Source organism: Octopus bimaculoides, chromosome 20 (genome assembly GCF_046866305.1).
Source record: "Octopus bimaculoides isolate indiv1 chromosome 20, ASM4686630v1, whole genome shotgun sequence".
NCBI classification, from domain to species: domain Eukaryota; kingdom Metazoa; phylum Mollusca; class Cephalopoda; order Octopoda; family Octopodidae; genus Octopus; species Octopus bimaculoides.
This window is the reverse complement of record NC_142947.1, coordinates 5,035,411-5,049,188: the sequence shown is the minus strand read 5'-3', so window position 1 is coordinate 5,049,188 and position 13,778 is coordinate 5,035,411. Positions and strand designations below refer to the sequence as shown.

The 13,778-nt window shown below is 38.7% G+C and overlaps 1 protein-coding gene across 1 annotated transcript; it reads right to left on the bottom strand.

Annotated features, from left to right (window-relative positions):
* Positions 1-1,861: 1,861 nt before the first annotated feature.
* Positions 1,862-9,030, bottom strand: LOC106877547 (trafficking protein particle complex subunit 2-like protein). The gene is made up of 5 exons (XM_014926475.3): positions 8,986-9,030; positions 7,807-7,979; positions 7,567-7,654; positions 6,516-6,595; positions 1,862-5,057 (listed from the first exon to the last, which is right to left on the bottom strand). Exons 1-5 carry the CDS (start codon positions 9,016-9,018, stop codon positions 5,015-5,017), a joined length of 417 nt encoding a protein of 138 aa, XP_014781961.1. The 5' UTR covers positions 9,019-9,030; the 3' UTR covers positions 1,862-5,014.
* Between the last annotated feature and the right edge of the window lie 4,748 nt (positions 9,031-13,778).

The following is a 13,778-nucleotide window of genomic DNA, read 5'->3' as shown; positions in this document are numbered from 1 at the left end:
TTACTCTTTGAACAAAGTTTATACTGAAATTATTTTGTGTTTAACTAAAAAAAACATAACTTTGAAGAAATTGAAAAAAAAAATTGCTTCAACTGAAATCTCTTACGAGTTTAATTTAAAAATACATAAATTTTAAGAAATTGTTACTCTTACTACGATATTCTACCTTAGAATTAATTATTGCGAATATCAGTGCCCCAAAATAATGAATCATTACCGAAAAGGAGAACTGAAGCAATCCTTGCTGAATTTCCCATCTGATTCACCTAAAAATGCTAAACAGAAGAGAATTGCAAACAAAGTTTCACAGCTCAAGGGAGGTCCTGCAAAGTCCCCGACACCTTCATTGGCTGATCTAGGCCAGGTCGACTGCCAACCAGAGCAGCCAGTTCTAGCTAAGTTTGATCCAAAAATTTATGGAAATCAGAGACGTGACTTATTTTTCAAGCACCTTCCGGAGTATTTGAGCGTTTCTAAGCAGGGCTGTTTTCTGCAAGTGCTCCACCCTTATTGCAGCCCCTATTTGTTCCACAAGGTTCTCGAGATGCCAACATAAAAGAATACAAAAATGGACAGATGGATGGATGGATGGCTGGACGGACGGACGGACGGACAAACGGATGGATAAATAGATAATGTGTGTGTGTGTATATGTGTGCTTGTCTTTGTATCTGTGTTTGTCACTGAAGCCATCACTTGACAACTGGTGCTGGTTTGTTTACATCCCCATAACTAGGCAGTTTGTCAAAAGACACCGATAAAATTAGTACCAAGTTTGAAAAGAATGTATGCTGGTTGGGGGCAATCTTTTTGACTGAACCCTCCAAAGTGGTGCTCCAGTATGGCCACAGTCTAATGACTGAAACAAATAAAAGATAAAAAAACAAAAGATACACTACATCTGAAAAGTAAGGCATAATGGTCATGGCTGGAAGGCTTTCAATTGTAGATTTCCTCTGTCATTGGCTGATCTGGGATTAAACAACATTTCTAGTGCAATCAACACCATTCCCACAACATCAACAACACTGAGTCAATAATGAGCCTGTATGTGGTCATCGAAGTGCTAGAAATAGCAGCTAAATTTCCCTGAAATCACAATCTACGTCTGGCCTTTAAAGAAAGGAAACAGCACTCATTAAATAATTTAGTCCTAGATAAACATATCCACCCTGCCCCATCCCATGCATAAAGAGAAAATGGGTGATTACAGCTGCAAATCCTTTGATTGTCAGTTTTTTGCACTCAAATGTGAATGGCTGGAAGCTAAATAACAACTACAAAATGACTGTACCCCCCCCCCCCCACAACCACCACCTCAACAACAACAATCTCATTGCTTTCTCTTCCTCTTCCAATACCACCACCACAAATATCACCTCTTCCTATTCCACCACCACCACCACCATCATCACTAAATTGACACAATTTAGAGCAGCGTTGCTTACCCAAACTATTTTCAACCATTTCAGTGTTTAATACATTCCACTAACTCAACTAGGACAAACAGACAGAAACAAACATCTCTGCCACACTCACTCTGATGGTGACTCATCTGAGGCGGACTTCACTGAAATGTGAAAGCATGAACCATTGTTTCACTGGTCTCAGTTTTCTTCCATCTCCAATCTCTGATCCACCTGTCCGTCTCACTGCCTCCAAGCCTCTTGATCAAATCCCCAACACACCCACTTCATTTTAACCACATCGTATTCTATGTCTTTTAGTTAAATAACATCTTCTTCCCCCCGCCACCACACATACACACCCATAATCTGTTTCCCCATCAAATTCCTAAACTATTACACACTTCTTAACTGTTTAACTAATCTTTATATTAATAAAACAGGCAACTAAACTACTTAACACACGATACTTTTAATCAATTAAAATTACAAACTTAATTAGAAGACAAAATGAAAAAAGAAAAGTAATCAATGATGTTGTGTGGTAAGACGCTTGCTTCCCAACCACATGGTTCCGGGTTCAGTCCCACTGTGTGACACCTTGGGCAAGTGTTTTCTAATATTATCTCAGGTAACCCAAAACTTGGTGAGTGGGTTTGGTAGATAGAAACTGAAAGAAGCCCATCGTATATCATCATCATCATCATCGTTTAACATCCATTTTCCATGCTGGCATAGGCTGGATGGTTCAACTGGGATCTGGGAAGCCAGGAGGCTGCACCACGCTCCAATCTGATCTGGCAGCTTTTCTACAGCTGGATGCCCTTTCTAATGCCAACCACTCTGAGAGTGTAGTGGGTGCTTTTTACATGCCACCGGCACAGGGGCCACAAGGGGCTGGCATCGACCACGATTGGATGGGGCTTTTTACGTGCCACCAACACAGGAGCCAGTCAGGGCAAGGAGGCTGGCATCGACCATATTCAGATGGTCTTTTTATGTGCCACTGGCAAGGGGATGTCTGTGTTTGTCCCCCACCCACCATCGCTTGACAACCGATGTTGGTGTGTTTCCATCCCCATAACTTAGTAGTTCGGCAAAAAAAAAAAGAGACTGATAGAATAAGTCCTGGGGTCAATTTGTTCAACTATAGGTGGTGCTCCACCAGGGCCACAGTCAAATGGCTGAAACCAATAAAAGAATAAAAATTGGTGCAGGCTGTGTGGTAAGGAGTTTCCTTCCCAACCCCATGGTCCCAAGTTCAGTCCTACTGTGTGACACCTCAGGTGCCTTCTAATATCACCTCAGGTGACCCGAAGCTGATGAGTGGATTTTGATAGGTGGAAACTGAAAGAAGCCCATCAAATATTGGGTTGTCCGGAAAGTTCGTGCTGATTTATAAAGGAAAGAAAAAGGTCAATAAATACTTGCCATTACATTTTTATTCAAGCAAATATGAACCATTGTGTTGCACAATGCGTCTCCATCTTTCCTTTAACTTGAAAATACCCTCTTCCCAGAATTGAGGTGGTTTCATGGCAAATAAGCTGTTTGTCTAGGACTTAAAACCCTGGGTAACCTTCTGAACCGGTTATATTCTCTAAATATATATTACACACACGATGAACTTCAGAATTACTTCTATCGACTAAATCCCACTCACAGCCAAAGAAGACCGAATACTCTGATATCCTGTGACTGTATCAAACAAGGACGAAAATGACTACAAACGTCTGGAAAACAGCGATCTTTCAACAGAGGCTATCGAAAAACTGTATTACCCTAACAAACGCAGTAAGAGTTGTTGCTGCTGCTTTTTGTTTGTTTGTTTTTCTATTCAATTAATTTCGATTTAAATGAACTAATCAAGAAAAATCAACTGATCAAAAAAAAAAACGAAAAAGTAAAAATATGTACTTTGTCTAAGGGGAATAACCATTATCATAAACGTCCTTTAGGAATAGTTGTTTCCCTTGAAACTTAAAGCCTACACACACTCTAAAGGTAGAGCAATAAAGTATTCACCTGAAGCTAAATATATGTCCTCCCCTCATAGAGTGGTCAATTGTTTCACATCCATAAAGTGCCAAGCTTTATAGATGATTTGTCAGACTACTAAATCCACTCACAAGGCTCTGGCTGACCCAGGGCCATAGAAGACACTTGCCCAAGGTGCTACACAGTGGGACTGAACCCAGAACCACATGGTCGAGAGGCAAGTTTCTTAACCACACAACCACCCACATGAAACAACAATCAACAGGTGAATGGATCAATTTACTCAAAGGAATGAAAATGGATGTTGTGACGTTCGTGCCTTTTCAAAGAGTATTTAGAGAGTAAGTGAACTCGCTGCAACAAGAAATTGAACCCATGCCACTTAGATTAGGTTTATCAACACCAAACCATTCCATAATGCTTCTCAATGCAAAACACATTTGTTTTTTTAACTTCAAAGAAACAAAGATTTCTTTTTTTAAATATTTTTTCAGACATTCCTTTTAATTTAAATGTTCTCATTCTCGTAGTAAATATTTAGGATGAAAAGTCAGTATATTTTATTTACAACATTATACAGCAACAACTGTTGATTGTGCAGTTAAATTTTATTTTGTTTTCAGTTTTTTGTTTTTGTTTTTGTTTTGTCATCATGTCTAGGGAGGCAGAGACACCTCTGGGATCAGAAGGGTTTAGAAAATGAGTGGGCAAAGAGGGAAGAGATGGTGGGGGTGAATTGAAGGGAGAACCTCATAGCTGACTGTTTATGGCAGGTTTAGAATATAAGTGGTGACAGGAGTTATACAAGATAAATTAAGCTTTATGGAATCAAGGAGTTGTGTTGTGATGTTTTCTGTGTAGCTTAAAAGAACAAAGAGAGAGAAGCTTTGGAGGAGAGAGATAGGGAGGGAGGGGAAGAGTGTGTGTGTGTTATGCAAATGAGTTAGGTGCAGGGCAAAAGAAGCAGTCAGCATATTTTGGAGAAGCAATGCTTTTTCCTTTCCTCCAGTGACATTAGAATACAGCTGCATTGTGCAGCCTACAATACTAGTAGTAGTAGTAGTAGTAGTAGTAGTAGTAGTAGCAGTAGTAGTACAATAACAACAACAGGCAGCTGAGTCAAAACGGTACAAGATTATGGTGGATTGGTGTAGAGGTGACTAGAGTTGGTTTGGGAGCGTTGACTTCAGGTAACAACAACAGAAGAATGCAATTTGCCATTTCAGGTGTGAGACCAGTGTTCTCTATAATGGAATGTATTCCGGCTTTGTGAAGAAAATGTCCAGAAGTGCTCAGAGCTGAAGTGAATGCCAAGTTTTTCTCCCACCTCAACCAAAATTCCTTAGGGAGTCCACATTGATTTGTAACACAAACCCTTGTCATTGTCCACATGAAAACCTTGAAATTGAAATATAAATAATCTAATGCCGTCTGTAAGATAAATCATGCTACAACTTTCAGACATGTTATTCTTCAAATAATGGTTAGAGTAAAACAGACAGCAGGCTTTATATTTTCTTCCTCTTTGCTGTGAGCTGATGACATCATCATCATCAACAACAACAACACAACTCATTATATCTGACCATTCTTCAAGGAATATAATATTCTCACTCTTGTTGCATCATAGAATTAATTACATTTTCAAAAGATCTGAAAAGGAAAAAGAAACAAGTATTAGAAATTCTTTAATTTCAGAAATCTCATTCTTCACTATTTCTCTGCCATTCTACTTTCTACTGTTGTCTTTCTTTACTTCATTTTTCACTGATTACTATTCCTTCTTTTATCCTTTCCCCATGAACTGCACAACACCTGTCAACACTATACAATGAGCTCATTCTTGTTGTTGTTGTTATTATTATTATTCTTATTTTCATCACATGCTTTCAATGCACTACCCCAAGCGCAGCTCTCTGTGCCTTGGGTATGTGCTGTGGTTTGTTGTGGTGCTCTTATTTTCACTGTATTGAAAGTGCTTCATGTTGGATGTGTGCAGTGCCTAGTGGTTTTCTCTGTACCATAGCACCAGTGTTGTGCCAGGTGTATGGTAAAGTAAGGTTCAGGAGGTCAGGGCTCAAAGGGTTAAGATTCAATGAGGGGGAGCTTGATACATCAATGTCTGAGTCTCATGAGTCTCATTTTGACGGCTGAGCCTTCTAAAAATAGGAGCCAAATCACTCAAATCACATGCCAACATCTTTAAAAAAAGGAGGAATATATTAGACAAACTGTGTTTGAAAGACGAGATGATCCTGAATAGAATGTCCTTAACTATAGGTCTGTAGATTCAGGGCTAACTCATGTGAAATCCAGCATCCTCAGATCTAATCTCATCACTTCCTCTATCTTCATTCGCCCGTTCTTTCCTACAAATACACAATTTTTTTTTTTACTCAGCATAAGTTGTCCATCACAGCCTATGGCCAACCTTTGCTGTCCTCCTCAGCTCCCAGTTTCAATGCTTGGATGTGAAGAAGAAATCAGTGACAGAGAACTGAAAGTTTGGTATGGAAGGCTTAATAAGAAAATCAAGCCAGGGAGTGGGGGGGGGCAAGGAAAAGTGTGAATATACACATTATACTTCCAAAACCTCAGATCTGTTGAAAAGAGTGGGGGGGGGGGGCTTCTCAAACACTGCATATCACCTGTCATCATGGATCTTAGTTACCTCCTCCATGAGAATTAAAGCCCTGAAGTCACTACTTTGTCCCATGTCTTCCTGGGACTCCATTTCTCACAAATTCCATCCATATTAAGCGATCAACATTCTTATATAAAGCTGTTTTTTTTAACGCACATAAAATATATATATATGTCAGTAGGTCAACACCAACATAATATATATATATATAGACAGACACACACACATGAGTTGGTTCACACAACACAATATATATAAAAGTGGGTCAACTCCAGCTTAATATACATATAAATACCTGTTAATCAATGCCAGTCTAACATAAACCAATATATAAAGCTACCTGCGTTTTACTAAATTTCTTCATAATGTTAGGCAACCCATCAGGTGGTCAGTGCTAAGAAACAGACCCATGAAAGGATTAATGTTTGGTTTATAGCAAAGATGGAAGAGTAAAATGGGAGACTTACTTGGAAGTGATGGTTTCCCCTGGAGTGTAGAATGGATTGCAAAGCATATCAACATATGCATTGTGGAGTTTTTTAAACATCTGAAACAGACAAATTTAAATAATAGGTATGTTATATCATCATCATCGTTTAATGGCGGCTTTCCATGCTGACATAGGTTGGACGGTTTGACTGGGGACTGGCGAGCCAGGAGGCTGCACCAGGCTCCAATCTGATCTGGCAAGGTTTCTACAGCTGGATGCCTTTCTTAATGCCAATCACTCTGAGAGTGTAGTGGGTGCCTTTTATGTGCCACCAGCACTGGAGCCAGTCAGGGGGCACTGGCATCGGCCACGTTTGGATGGTGCTTTTTAAAGAGAGAGAGAGAGAGATAGAGAGATGGATGGATGGATTAGTTATAGGTTTCATTAGAATCTAGGGCCATCAATACACAGGATGCCTGAATTGGCAAGGTACTATAACATAGGGTTCACAGTGAGGTAAAACAACCATGAGGTACCATGTGTTGGTAGGATACTGCAGCTATGTAGATATGTAAGAATCAGATCCAATTTAAACTGCAGACCCAGCTCAGAGTCAATTCTAGATGTGGCGTAGAAATTAAAAAGAACACACACATATATATATTTTTTTTTATTTGTTTACTTGTTTCAGTCATTTGACTGTGGCCATGCTAGAGCACCACCTTTAGTCAAACAAATTGACCCCAGGACTTATTCTTTGTAAGCTTAGTACTTATTTCTATTGGCCTGTTTTGCCGAACCGCTAAGTTACAGGGACATAAACACACCAACATCAGTCATCACAGACACACAAATACATACATACACACAGCCTTGGATTTTTTTATCTCATTCTGTTAATTTATATATATATATATATGATGGGCTTCTTTCAGTTTCTCTCTAGAAAATCCACTCACAAGGTTTTGATCACCTTTGAGGCTATAGTAGAAGATATTTGCCCAAGGTGTCACAAAATAGGACTGAACCACACAGCCACGTCTACACATTGAACAATGAGCAACATAAAACATGTATCAATGACTTACACTTCTGATTTCATTGTCTCGCAATGACGTATTGGATGATTCGACCACAATCACAAATTTCACTTTGGTATTGGTCACATAGCCATACCTGATGGATGGGAAGTCAAGGAAAACCAACAAAGAATTCACCATTTTAATAAACAGAAACACTTTTAGCTATGAGTGATTTATATCACTTTTACAGTTTATTAGATGGCAATGGATATAAAAGACTGATTAAGTATCAAGTCTGAAGGATACACTTTATAGTCTTCAGTTGGATAAAGCAATCCAAGGTAGAGTTCCCGCAGGTCATTGGTGTTTTTACCAACAGAAGAAATTTTCTCTTCAACCACATCTAAAGATGTATGGACTGTATAATAGAACTTGAGTTCGTTGTCCGTTGGAATGGTTTTGATGTAGAGGGGGTAATTCTGCAAGAAGACAAAATTGAAATGGCATTAAAGACAAAAAAAAATGATTGAGGAGCTTTCGTGTTGACATCTCTTCTCTTTCACTTCGCTACAGGTTGAACAGGTGTGCAAATCAGGTATCAGTTCCTCGTCATTATCTCTACACTATGAGACGAAGCTTTCAATGAAACCCTAACCCTTCACTTAAAAGGAGTGGAACATTGTCCTGGTTTTTAGTGCCATTCAGGGAATTGCTAACAAGTTGTAGAAAAGCCGAAAATTACTGAGTCCTAATAAGATCTCAATCACATCTCACAGCATCACCAAATCATAGAAATAAGCCATATTCCATCTTGTCCTGGGATCAAATAAATCTGTTGTCATAATTATCAAAGATAAGTATTAGGCATGGTCAAATAATTAAGAAGTTTGGTTTGTAATGACGAGATGTTGGTTTCAATCCTACTGGCTGGCATCTTGGGCAAATGTCTTTTACCAAAGCCCTGGGCTGAACTAAACCTCGTTAGTGAAATTAGACAGATAACAGCTATTTCAAAGTCATTCTGATGGATTTGGTCCTGTAACATAACAGTCCAAAGACAGAAGCCCTCACCGGTTGCAAGGATAACTAGAAATAGCAGCCAAATCTTTCCGAATTACACCGCACACACTCTCTCTCAAAAAAAGGAAGGAGATATTAGATAAAATATTAGCTAAGACAGGGTTGTCATGGTCGGAATGACTTCGATCACAAATCAGTTTAATCAACTATAATCTGAAGTTATACAATTACAATAACATATTCCTCACACGCTGAAAGAATCGTCGATTTTTGTTGAAAGAGGTGTGTCGGAGGAAAGCGAAACAGCGCAAAGATTTCGTGAAATATCGCTTTTTTCTTTTTTTGTTTTTTTTTTCGTCCTCTCAAAAAAATTACAGAAGAGAAATTTAATGACAAAACAGAAAGTTTAATGAGAATAAATAAAAAACGGAGAGACGAAGTAAATAACGCTTGGAAGTTGGTTACCTCTTTGGCGACGACAGCCACACAGACAGCCATTGTTGTTAGAGCGCAGCGAAGGAGAAAGGCTGGGAGAACAGCGAGAGTGGGAGAGAGAAAGACTATAAGAACAGACAGGGGAAAGGAGGGAGGGAAAAGTAATAGAAGAGGAAGAGAGAAGTAAGAATGTGGAGGAAAGCGGAGGAGGAAAAGAAAGAGTAAATGAAGGAAGGAGGGGGAGAAGAAAAAAAAATGATACTAAGTAAAGAGAGAAAAAGTAATCGCAAAGGGGGACGTGGGAAAAGAGTAAGAGGAAAGTGAGAGAGGAGAAACAATACTATAGGAAGGGGAGGGAAGAGCGTGGGTGAAGTAATAACGGGGAGGAAAGAAGAGAGTGAGAGAAGGAGGTCAATGAATGCAACAGCAAGGCGGAGGAGGAGAGAAAGGACAATAAGGGAGATGGGTAAAGTAATGCGTGAGAAGGAGGTTTAGGAAGGAAGAGGAGAGAGAGTTGACAGGGAGAAGTAAGAGATAGAAGAAGGTAGATGAAGACGTAACAGAAACGAGAGGTGAATGCAATGTCAGGTGAAGAAGGTGGTGGGGAGAAAAGATCATTGAAATAAGAGCATATGAGGAATAGGAGGAGAAGAAGGGGAGGATATGGAGATTGTAAAAGAATAAAGATGAGTGGGGAGAAGAAAAAAGGCAAAAACAACAGAAATAGGAGGAGAGGGAGAGATGTGGGCGGAGGCAGCGGACAAAAGGTGTTCGTCTGCAGGCGTATTGTAACGACAATTATAACACAGGAGTCTCAAATGGTTTCCTCTTCAAAAGTATTTTCTTCTGCATACATAGCTATCGTTCTGGGAAAACTTCTCATATTTTTTTATTCTACTCTAAGCACAAGGCCAGAAATTTTTGGGGAGGGGGCCACCCGATTAGATCGACACCTGAACACAACTGGATGAAAGGCAAAGTCGACCTCGGCGGAATTCGAACTCAGAACAGGCGAAATAAACGATAAAATAAGTATCAGGCATAGAAATAAGTCCTGGGGTTGATTCGCACGATCAAAAACCTGTGAAAGCGCTGCCCCAGCATGGCCGCAGTCTAATGCCTGAAACAAATAAAGGGGTAAAAGAGATAAGAACAAAAATCACAGGAGTTATTTCCCTTTGGCCATAGACGTTTTAATGTTTTAATTCTTGAAGAGAAGTGTTGCCGCCAGGAAGAACTTTCAGTTGCGAAATTGTTTTAAGTTGAAAAATTCTCTGTTTTGCTAAAGTTATTTTCTTTAATGTCAATTTTAAGTAAGCTTCAAAAATTTTCAAGGAACTTCAGACATTGGGCCTCACAGAGGGGCTGACAAGGGACCGAGTCTTCTGGCCATTTGCTGTGCTTGAGAAGACATGACAAGCTAAGTAAAATCATGGTTGTCCATGCATACAGGCATGTCCCCTACAACCCTCTTCAGGTGAGTGATCCTTAGCTTGCAGGCTCATGAGTGCTGGTGCCCCATAAAAGCACCCAGTACATTCTGTAAAACGGTTGGTGTTAGGAAGGGCATCTAGCCAGAGAAACCATGCCAAAACAGACATGGAGCCCGGGCAGTTCTTCAGCTGGCCAACTCCTGTTAAACCATCCAACCCATGCCAGCATGGAAAATGGATGTTAAATGATGATGATGATGTGTGCGTGTGTGTGTGTAAACCAAAGCATCAAGATATGTTTCGTTATTGCAAAAGTGATGTAACCTAGCCATTCACTAAATAGAGATCAATAAAATAAGTACCCGGCTGAAATAATTATTGGGGTTCTTAATGATTAAGTGAAGGTGCATGGCCTTGTGTCTAGGGTGTTCTGTGCATGATCCCTAAGTTGTGGGTTCAGCCATGGGAGCAGCATGTTAGGTCCTTGAATGAGACAATTTGTTTCCCATTGCTTCAGTTTAGTCATCTGATAATGAATAGAGCCCTGCTGCCACATCCTGGATGTTCTGTTGGATAGAGAGTGGGAAGGACAAGATGTTTATGTGTGTTCATGATTACACGGATACCTGAAACAGTTAACAAAGGCAAGGTACATCATGGGTACCTGAAACAATTAACCAAAGTATGGTACATGCTGCCACCAAGTCATACTCATTTGTGAGTGAAGGCCATGATTTTTTCGGGGGGTTAACTAAAAAAATCCATTGAAGGTTAATACTCCAGTATTGACCTGAGTGAAATCTGTCAAAATAGGCAAGCAACTAAAATGGATGATTTAAAGAGAATGGAGATAATTAAGATTAGCCACAGTAAACAGAGCTTACATCGTTAAGTCATTAAACATGGCAGGCAAACAGAATTATTAATTCATTTGTTCATTCAAACAATGGTTGTGGCTCTCAATGAATGAATGTCTGCATGTGGTCTTCACTTTCCTTTCAATGTATTTGTAAATAATCTGACAGAAAAGTTGAAGAAATAAATTCATGTCGATACAATATCTACACCAAAGCAGTTTACATTGTATAGAACACAATTTAATGGTGTTTGTAAAGAAAGAATTATTGATCAAATCCAAAGAATGTCTTGAAAGTTGTGAAAAAGTAAAGTGAAAACAAAATAAGGCAAATAAGTTTATTTTAATTTTACACAATTAATTACATAAATATTCTGTACTTAATTACATAATTATGTACTTAATTACATGAACTGAGAAAAACATTGGTGTGTGTACTACACACTTTCCTTCCAAGCATTGCTGTAAACAGCAGAAGTAAGCTAGAACATTAAAACTTAGTACACATGCACAGCAGAGTGCAAGGTCAACCTTTGCCAAGTGACTTCACCCTACATGCTTTAGCTTCGTTACTATAGCAACAGTCTGGATACTTATTGATCAGACCACATATATATATATAAATATATTTATATATACTCATATACATACATATAGATTGCATATATAGATTATATATATGTGTGTGTGTATATATATATATATATATATATATATATATATATATACAGATAGATAGATAGATTACACACACACACTATAAAAGTCCTGTTAAAAACCATTGACCAGTACAATGTAAATTCACTTTACAACCTCCATTGAATCCATCCATCGTCAGGTGGTTGTTAAGGAAGAAAATAATATGCCAGACATTCTTCAGCAGACAACTCACATATAATCCAAATGTTTCTTTGCTGCTCATTAGCAATCAGTCAATCAAACAATCAATCAATCAACCAACTTCAACATGGCTGCCTTGGTCGAGACCCTCATTACAATGTACAGACAGAGAAAAGAGTTAATCAATGAGCTTCTGTGTATCTCTGCCTCTCGTTCTTATTGACTCGGTTTATAATCTGGAGATTGGTGGACTCCAGATGGAAAGTTAAACACAACTAGCTTTTAAAATTAGAAATTTAGGAAATAAATTAAAAACAAATGAAAAAGAAGGTATTGACTGTTTTGTTTTATTAATCATCTTTATGTATAGGAACAGGCGTGGCTGTGTAATAAGAAGTTTGCTTCTTATTACATGGTTCCAGGTTCAGTCCCACTGCGTGGCACTTTGGGGCAAGTGTCTTCCGCTATAGCCTCAGCTCAGGCTGACCAAAGACGTGTTGTGAATTTTGTAGACAGAAACTGAAAGCCCATTATATATATATATATATATATATATATATATATATATATATATATATATATATATATATATATATATATATATATAATATAATATATATATGAGGGTGAGTCAAAAAGTAATGCCATTTGTTTAGGACAGGTATAATTACCAACACAGGAACATGTATCATACATCAAAATGAAGCTTATTATGAGTTTATTGTTTTTCTTTTTGGCAAGAAATCGACCAGAATGACACCTTGAGCATCCCAAAAGACAGTCGCCATGATTTTCCAGCTGACTTTTGCGTCTTGAACTTTTTTGGTAGTGGTGACGTAGAGTGGCGCCATTCCATTGACTACCTCTTTGATTCCGGTTCATAATGATGAACCCATGTTTCATCACCTGTTACGAGCCTTCAAAAGGTGTTGTCGCTTTGACTTTGTAGTGAAGACGTGGTTCAAAGAACAGTCAACAGAATTTTACATGCTCTGATTCGAAATGGTGCACTTAACCACACCCCTATCCCTCTCATTAACCAGAACCATTTTGCTCTATCCATTTTTCATTCTTAATAGTCCTCTCCACTCACATTTTACATTGATTACCCATCATTGTCCATCTCCCCTCCTTCATTCATTACATGTGGTCACACTCTTTCAACCTATCTCCTGTTATCTCTTTATTCCTCTCTCTCTTCTGGCAGAACTGTTAGCATGGAGGAGAAACTGCTCAGTGGAATTTTGTCCATCATTATGTTCCAAAATCAATTCCCACCAAGACTGGCTTTTATCCTTTTAGAATTGATAAAATCAGTGGCAGTTGAGCACTGGGGTCGATGTATTCAACTTACCCCTCCCCTGAAAATTGTAGACCTTTTACTGTTTGTTTGCAGTCGTGTTTGTTTGTCAATGGACAAGATATCACAGGAACCGCTGGATGGATTCAGATAAAACTTTCAGGGATGTTTGGCCTGGTGACTGGCACAAACTGATTAGATTTTGGGATCAATCTAGTACTGGACAAGAATTCTGGATTATTTTTCCAGATATTTTACCTAATATTTTACCCGGGGTCAATTTGTTCGACTAAAGGCTGTGCACCAGTATGGCCGCAGTCAAATGACTGAAACAAGTAAAAGAATATGCTTAATTATTAACCTTGACTCAATTAAGTCGCTAATGTTTTGTACT

What these genes read in the sequence shown, in the direction of transcription:
- LOC106877547 (XM_014926475.3), bottom strand. Translation starts at nt 9,018, where the DNA reads ATGGCTGTCTGTGTGGCTGTCGTCGCCAAAGAG. An exon ending in GAGACAATGAAATCAGAAGT is followed by an intron (nt 6,596 to 7,566) that starts GTAAGTCATTGA and finishes TGTCTGTTTCAG; the next exon opens with ATGTTTAAAAAACTCCACAA. An exon ending in GGGGAAACCATCACTTCCAA is followed by an intron (nt 5,058 to 6,515) that starts GTAAGTCTCCCA and finishes TTTCCTTTTCAG; the next exon opens with ATCTTTTGAAAATGTAATTA.